This window comes from Thunnus thynnus, chromosome 19 (genome assembly GCF_963924715.1).
Source record: "Thunnus thynnus chromosome 19, fThuThy2.1, whole genome shotgun sequence".
Lineage (NCBI taxonomy): Eukaryota > Metazoa > Chordata > Actinopteri > Scombriformes > Scombridae > Thunnus > Thunnus thynnus.
Window position 1 is genome coordinate 6,344,228 of NC_089535.1, and position 8,833 is coordinate 6,353,060.

Below are 8,833 nucleotides of genomic sequence, written 5' to 3' on the forward strand. Positions count from 1 at the left end.
CCACAATCAACTTCTTGCCAAATATCATTCACTATTTAAGCCCTACATTTACACAACTAATTTGCAATAACTATTTTCATTCACGTGTAACATTTAGTCAATGCATGAAGTAGTGTGATGTTCATATAGTGCAATGAAAAGAAACTGATCCTTTATAATCTTAATTTATTACTTGGAATTATCCCAATTTCTTTCTGTCCTTCTTTAACCAGTTAATTAAAGTTTGGATTATGGGATGATCCCAGTGAGGCTACAGTACATAATGTTTCTGCTCATTATATTTAGTTGTATTGTTTTATTCTGTATTCATTCAAATGGAAAAGTAGACGTAAAAAAAACCTACACTGTGCTTTTTTATTTGGTGTGAACCACATCTCCTGTCCTGTACCTCTTACACCTCTGCTGATATTGCTGCAAAGTTACAGCCAGTTTAGATGGAAATGGATGCTTTAATAAAACAAATCAAAGAACCTGCCAAGTCCCTGTTTGTAATGTGTGTATATTAATGTTATTCTGCATAGTAGTAGTATACACTCCTTTATTACATGTGTGTAAATTTCTTTCTCTTTTGTTATTCTAGATCAAGTTTCAGTAGCTGTAGAAGGTGAGTGATTACAAATATATTCTACTAATATATAACATTCAGTTGTAATTCTAATGTTTACAATGTCTACTTCTACCATCAGCTGTGCTTTACCATGTACTATACCTTCACCTCAGCCTTCCTTTACCTCGAGCTCACTTTTCAGTCTCATCTCTTCATGTTCGTAGAAGCACCAAAGCCAACATCTTATCTAAATTCACATAAAATGAAAACAAAATTCAAATGAAACTGATGTACTCTTTGCACAAAAAGTGCCATAACTTTATTTTCTCAATTTCATTAACCTGGATACCCAAGTTCTGGGAAATTGTAGAAGTTCTAACACCAAAAAAAGAAAAAGAGAAAAAAAAAAAACATGTCTAACTCCACCAACTGCACACAAATAAATTATAGGAGGAAAAAAATACTACTTGATAAACAGATCAAAACTATATTGAATTATTGCCATAGTATACACTAACATGTGGTATTCACATCTGCCTTTTAGGGTGTATATATATATATAGTTATTTTATATACGAAACATGTAATGTGCAATTTTGTATGAAAAGAAAATGTTTTCTGAGCAGAATGAAACTCAAACCTTTCACACCACAATCAACCTCTTGCCAAATATTATTCACTATTTAAGCCCTACATTTATGCACCTAATTTGCATAAATGTAGGACTTCTTCGAATTTTCCCAATTTCTTTCTATCCTATTTTAACCAATTAATTAAAGTTCAAATTGTGGGATGGTCCCAGTGAGGGTACAGTACATAATGTTCCTGCTCATTATATTTAGTTATATTGCTTTATTCTGTATTGATTCAAATTGAAAAATAGAGGGAAAAAAACATACAGTATGCTTGTTTGATTGGTGTGAACCACATCCCCTGTCCTGTACTTCTTACTCCTCTGCTGATATTGCCACAAAGCTACAACCAGTTCAGATGAAAATGGGTGCTTTAACAAAAAAAAAAAACCCTACAAAATCCCTGTGTGTATATTTATGTAATTCTACACAGTAGTAGTATACACTTTATTACATGTGTGTAAATTTCTTTTTTCTTGTTATTCCAGGTCCAAGACCAGGTGAGTGACTGCAAATAGATTTTCCTAATGTATAACATTCAGTTGTAATTCTAATGTTTACAATGTCTACTTCTACCATCAGCTGTGCTTTACCATGTACTATACCTTCACCTCAGCCTCTCTTTACCTCAAATTCACTTTCCACTGTCTGATATATTTATGTTCCTAGCAGCACCAAAGCCAACATCTTATCCAAAATTAGATGAAATTAACACAGAATTCAAATGGAAATGATGTACTCTTTGCACAAAAAGTGACATAAGCGTGTTTTCTCAATTTCAATAACTTGAAACTGATCTTTTTTAATTTTAATTTATTTCTTGGGATATTCTTAATTTCTTTCTGTCCTATTTTAACAGGTTAATTAAAGTTCATATGATGGGATGGTCCCAGTGAGGGTACACTACATAATGTTTCCGCTCATTATATTTAGTAATATTGCTTCATTCTATATCCATGCATGACAATGAAACATGTTCATGTTTTTGCTTCATGTCTAATTTGTCTAAAGTGCCTGTAAAGCAAGTTATGCACAAAGTCAGATTTCTGATTTTTTTTAACTGATGTGGTGTTTTGCTCTGTTCATCCTCTTTCCAGCCTCGTTGTCAAGATATACTGTAGGAAAGAATTAACAATACAATTAACAATAGCAATAGAATTAGAATAAAATTATTAACAATAGAATATCTCATTGCATCTTCCCTGTGCTGGGCCACAAAAAATCTTGATCAGTATTTCTTATCATGTTGATGTGTTTTGAATGTTTAGTTTGGATGATGTGAATTATGAAGTTCAAGGATCACAGGATTTAGTTGTAATGATATCTACATGTGTTAATTTTGGTTTTAGACAATCCCTCAATCAAACAAAGGTGGTGTGGAGACTTTTAACATTAAATTTATTTTTTAAAAGTTAGTATTTTGAACAGTCACATTTCATAAGAGCTGATATTAGCAGCTTTCTCCTTCACAGGAACAAGTAGGTTACTGGTAGTGATAGTAAGGAGGCAGTTTGAGCATGATATTGTCTGGAAGGGATTATTTGGTGCTTCTGGTTTTATGGAATGAAATGTGAGATTATTATATAGTTTCCACAAGCAGGCCAAAAAAACTTCTCATTGAAGTTGAATAGGTCACAATTTTACCATTGTTGGTAAATTGAGACTTCATTTGCTCTGTCTAGTGTAATATGTACACTTCTGGCAGTCTGAAGTGTACCTTATAAAACATCTAACCTACTTATGCTATTTGTGCATCTTGTTTGTACATTCATCAATATAACGAGCCTCTGATACCGCTGTGTGTTTTTCCGTTCATTGACTCGATGGGTGGAAAAAACAAATCAACATTGTTTATGGGGTATTTTTATATATTTCTCAAGAACCACTCATTCAAACAACTTCACACATCGACATTGCACTTCCTTGATTCCCAGCAGTAGACCTGCCAGGTACGAAGTAGATTGAATGAACACTTCTCAAGCTATAGGCTGGATGAGAATTACTTTGATCAAAATATATGATAAAGTTATATGTAAAATGGATGTTGTGGTAATGCTGCTGACTCAAGCTTAGAGGACTATTATTACAAGTAGGAAACAGATCAAAATGCTCACAACTGAAAGGAACAGAGTGCAACTCACATTTGAGTTTCAGATGTAGTCAAATTATAGTTTGTTCCTGCATATAAACCTGCATACTTCTGCTTTTCACATGTTTTCATATTGTCACTTCACAACAGGTGAAAGCGCCCCTGGTAGAGAGAGCCGACGTGGGGTGGATGGCAACTCCCAAGACAGTGAAGCACTGAGCAATGGTCCACCGCCACTAAATATAAAAGGTGAGTGACTACAAATAAATTCTCCTAATATATGACATTCAGTTGTAATTCTAATGTTTACAATGTCTACTTCTACCATCAGCTGTGCTTTACCATGTACTATACCTTCACCTCAGCCTCCCTTTACCTCAAACTCACTTTTTACTGTCTGATCTCTTCATGTTCGTAGAAGCACCAAAGCCAACATCGTATCCAAATTCACATAAAATGAAAACAAAATTCAAATGAAAATGATGTACTCTTTGCACAAAAAGTGGCATAAGTTTATTTTCTCAATTGCACCAACCTGGATACCCAAGTTCTGGGATATTGTAGAAGTTCTAACACCAAAAAAAGAAAAAAAAAAGAAAAAAAAACATGTCTAACTCCACCAACTGCACACAAATAAATTATAGGAGGAAAAAAATACTACATGATAAACAGATCAAAACTATATTGAATTATTGCCATAGTATACACTAACATGTGGTATTCACATCTGCCTTTTAGGGTGTATATATATAGTTATTTTATATACGAAACATGTAATGTGCAATTTTGTATGAAAAGAAAATGTTTTCTGAGCAGAATGAAACTCAAACCTTTCACACCACAATGAACCTCTTGCCAAATATTATTCACTATTTAAGCCCTACATTTATGTAACTAATTTGCAATAACTATTTTCAATCACTTGTAACATTCAGTGTCAATGCATGACGTAGTGTGATTTTCATATAGTACAAAGAAAAGAAACTGATCTTTTATCATCTTAATTTATTTCTTGGAATTTTCCCAATTTATTTTTGTCCCTTTTAAACCAGTTAATTAAAGTTCAGATTATGGGATGGTCCCCGTAAGGATATAGTACATAATGTTTCTGCTCATTATATTTAATTATATTGCTTTATTTTGTATTTATTCCTGTACTCCTGTACCTCTTACACCTCTGCTGATATCGCCGCAAAGTTACAGCCAGTTTAGATGGAAATGGATGCTTCAATAAAACAAAACAAAGAACCTGCAAAGTCCCTGTTTGTAATGTGTGTATATTTATGTAATTCTACATAGCAGTAGGATACACTCCTTTATTACATATGTGTAAATCTCCGTCTTTTGTTAGTCCAGGTACAGTGCAAAGGCGTGAGTAACTACAAACAAATTCTACTAATACATAACACTCAGTTATAATTCTAATGTTTACAATGTCTACTTCTACCATCGGCTGTGCTGTGCCGTGTGTACTGTACCTTCACCTCAGCCTCCCTTTACCTCAAACTCACTTTACACTGTCTGATATATTCATGTTCCTAGCAGCACCAAAGCCAACATCTTATCATAAACTAGATGAAATGAATACAAAATTCAAATGGAAATGATGTACTCTTTGCACAAAAAGTGACATAAGTGTGTTTTCTCAATTTCACTAACTTGAAACTGATCTTTTTTAATTTTAATTTATTTCTTGGAATATTCTTAATTTCTTTCTGTCCTATTTTAATCAGTTAATTAAAGTTCATATGATGTGATGGTCCCAATGAGGGTACACTACATAATGTTTCTGCACATTATATTTAGTAATATTGCTTCATTCTATATCCATGCATGACAATGAAACATGTTCATGTTTTTGCCTCATTTCTAATTTGTCTAAAGTGCCTGTAAAGCAGTTTTGTACTGATGTGGTGTTTTGCTCTGTTCATCCTCTTTCCAGCCTCTTTGTCAAGATATACTGTCGGAAAGAAGGAACATTACAATTAACAATAGCAATAGAATTAGAATAGAATTATTAACAATAGAATATCTCATTGCATCTTCCCTGTGCTGGGCCACAAAAAAATGTGCTTTTCTTTTGGCAATCCCTCAATCAAACAAAAGTAGTGTGGAGAATTAAAACCGAAAATCTATTTTCAAATTACGATTTTGAACAGTCACATTTCATAAGAGCTGATATTAGCAGCTTTCTCCTTCACAGGAACAAGTAGGTTACTGGTAGTGATAGTAAGGAGGCAGTTTGAGCATGATATTGTATGGAAGGTATTACTTGGTGATTCTGGTTTTATGGAGTGAAATGTGAGATTATTATATAGTTTCCACAAGCAGGCCAAAAAAACTTTTCATTGAAGTTGAATAGGTCACAATTTTACCACTTTACCAAACTGAGACTTCATTTGCTCTGTCTAGTGTAATATGTACACTTCTGGCAGTCTGAAGTGTACTTTATAAAACATCTAACCTAGTTATGCTATTTGTGCATCTTGTTTGTACATTCATCAATATAACGAGCCTCTGATACCGCTGTGTGTTTTTCCGTTCGTTGCCTCCATGGGCAGAAAAAGCAAATCAACATTGTTTATGAGGTATTTTTAGATATTTCTCAAGAACCACTCATCGAAACACATCAACATTGCACTTCCTTGAATCCCAGCAATACACCTGCCAGGTATGAAGTAGATCGAATGAACAGTTCTCAAGTTATGCGAAGGACAATCCTACATGCATGCATATAGGCATGGTCAGTGGTAGTGTCTGTAATGTGCATTCCTGGATATTAAATGTTCATTTGCAATTTTCTGTAGTGGTCCCAGTAATATTTGCTGGTAAAGTGTACGGAAGTAGTGTATCACATGACATGGTTACGGTACGTTTGAGTAAAAAAGGGTATAAATGCAGTTGCAAGAACAATACTTTCCACTCATATCTTGGGATGTTTCATATGTTTCACTCTGTAAATTCTCGTTTCTCACTCTGCATTGAATGTTTTGTCAGAGTGATTATTATTTGGGGCGCTTTAACTACATGTTCAACCTCTCTCATGACTCTATGTGCTTTTTTCTGCCTCTTTCCCAGTCGATGATCATGGAGGCTGCGCTGGAAATTATGAATGAAAATTTTGACAGCATTTTGCGTGCAAATTCAGGAAGCTCCTCTCAGCCGCGCTGCTGTTCTCTGTTTCCATCATCTCACGCTGACTCATTTTAAAAGAGCAACGGCCAGTGGTGAAACTTCATCACTCAGCCAGCCAACCAGTGGTGAAACTTCATTACTCAGACATTCACTCACTTACAGATAACCGCGGTTATACGGCTGGTCTGTGGCTGGTCCAGCCAAAAAGTACTTCTACATTAACATACGTTGAATATAGGCCCTGTTTGTTTGATGTTTTGGTCTTGATTGCCTTTATAGGCTGGATGAGAATTACTTTGATCAAAATATATAATAAAGTTATATGTAAAATGGATGTTGTTGTAATGCTGATGACTAAAGCTCAGAGGACTATTATTACAAGTACGAAACAGATCAAAATGCTCACAGCTAAAAGGAACAGAGTGCAGCTCACATTTGAGTTTCAGATGTAGTCAAATTATAGTTTGTTCCTGCATATAAACCTGCATACTTCTGCTTTTCACATATTTTCATATTTTCACTTCACAACAGATGGAGCCATCCCTGATATAAAGAGCCCAGATGGGGTAGCAGTCGGACCCCAAGACAAGGAAATCCTGAGCAGTCATCTTACAACTATCTTCCTCCCAATCATCTACATCATTGTGTTTGCTGTGGGGCTGCCCACCAACACCATGGCAATATGGGTATTCCTCTTCAGGACCAAGAAAAAGCACCCGTCGTCAATCTACATGGCAAACCTGGCTCTGGCTGACTTGCTCTTTGTCATCTGGGTCCCCCTGAAGATATCATACCACTTCAACGGGAACAACTGGATCTACGGAGAAGGGCTGTGCAAAGTGCTGGTGGCGTTTTTCTACAGCAACATGTACTGTTCCATCGCCTTTATCACCTGCATAAGTGTCCAGCGTTACTGGGCAGTGGTCCACCCACTGTCCACGCAGCAGAGGGACAACCACATACCTGTTGCCGTCTCCATCACAGTCTGGGTGGTGGTCTGGCTTATCACCATCCCTCTCTACTTGTATGACCAACAGGTCAAAGTAACAAACTATGATCTACAAATCCTTACCTGCCATGATGTCACCAGGGAAAGTCAGGTGGAAATAGCAGCTGGTTACTTCCTAACAATGGGAACTCTGGGATTTGTTGTTCCCACTATTGTGTGTATCATATCCTACATCCTCATGCTCAAAGCTCTCAGGAACAGCATGAAAAATGTTGCCATCACCAAGAAGCGACGGAAGGCTGTGGTCTTGATCATCACAGTGTTGGTAATGTTTTTAGTGTGCTTCACCCCCAGTAACGTCATGCTGCTGGTACACCATATCCTCTTGTTGGACGGGGCCGACAACCACCTGTACGGAGTTTACATCACCACTCTCTGCCTGGCTAGTCTCAACAGCTGCATTGACCCTTTTGTTTACTACTTTATCTCCAAGGACTTCAGGGATCATGTGAAGAACACGTTCCTCTGCAGGAGCGAGAGGACAGTGAAGAGAATGAAGGTGTCCTTCAGGGCTCCGAAAAACTCACAAGAGCAACACACCACGCCTAAGTCAGGAAAAACACAGAGCACTGAATGCTAGTGGATTAATCATTATTAAGCTGTTTTATTCCTGATCATTATCTCCCTTCAGATATCGTTTTTCGGTAACACTTAATTTACAGGTCTCTTCATTTGTATATTAAATAAAATAAAGTGTTACCTTTTTTTTCTTATTCTACTGTGACTTCTTCCACCTCAGGTTTGGTTCATTACATGTAAGGAGTCATCTTTGGCAATGACCTCCTGTTTCAGAGCTTTGAGCTGTCTAAATGACTGCTTATATTGTTTTAATACATTTAATTGTCTTTATATCTTTTACAACACACTTGTTTTATGCACTTTGCTTGATGCAGTTTGCTTGATTTCAGCAGGATATGAATGATTGCCTTTATTCAGTTTTAATGGGTCTAATCTTTTATTCCATGTTGTAATTTGATGAATTTTCTGTCAGTGTTTGATGTGCCAGAATTGAGACCCAAATCTAAAATGGGCAAAATTTAGCAGGTTTTATACTGTAGGATAAAAGTTTTTCTGTGTTTTTTAAAGTAATAATTTTTGCTTGTATATCTACATTTTAGTTTGTCAATAAAAGTAATTGTCTAACTAGCGGTTTCCTGACTCTGTGGACGGGTCGACATGGGAAAGATCAATCCAGGTATTTCTCCTTTTCAAAATAATCTTGATATTTTAACCTTTGCTCACAATCCAGGGTTGTGTTCATCCAAAATTCCTCTCAAAGACAAAATTTCATCCCAATTATTTATTCTGTGTGTAGAGGATTTTTCATACCTCCCAGGGCCTGGCATAATGTCAGAAATGTCTCTTTCTTTGTCCAACTGTAAAAATATCAATTAATTTGTTGCCATTTTGTGAAAACACAC

General features: G+C 35.9%; 1 protein-coding gene across 4 annotated transcripts in view; it reads left to right on the top strand.

Annotated features, from left to right (window-relative positions):
• Positions 1-8,833, top strand: part of LOC137170289 (proteinase-activated receptor 2-like) — a 117,360-nt gene that overhangs the window by 98,654 nt on the left and 9,873 nt on the right. Inside the window, exons 2-3 of one of the 4 annotated variants that reach the window (XM_067573532.1) lie at positions 3,419-3,517; positions 6,977-8,555. The exons of 1 other annotated variant lie outside the window; for it this stretch is intronic. In XM_067573532.1, the coding sequence (XP_067429633.1) occupies positions 3,419-3,517; positions 6,977-7,992 (1,115 nt within the window). In that variant the 3' untranslated portion in view covers positions 7,993-8,555. Of the gene's footprint in view, positions 1-3,418; positions 3,518-6,934; positions 8,556-8,833 lie in introns of those variants that run through there. 2 more of the 4 variants (XM_067573531.1, XM_067573533.1) reach the window with 2 other exon arrangements.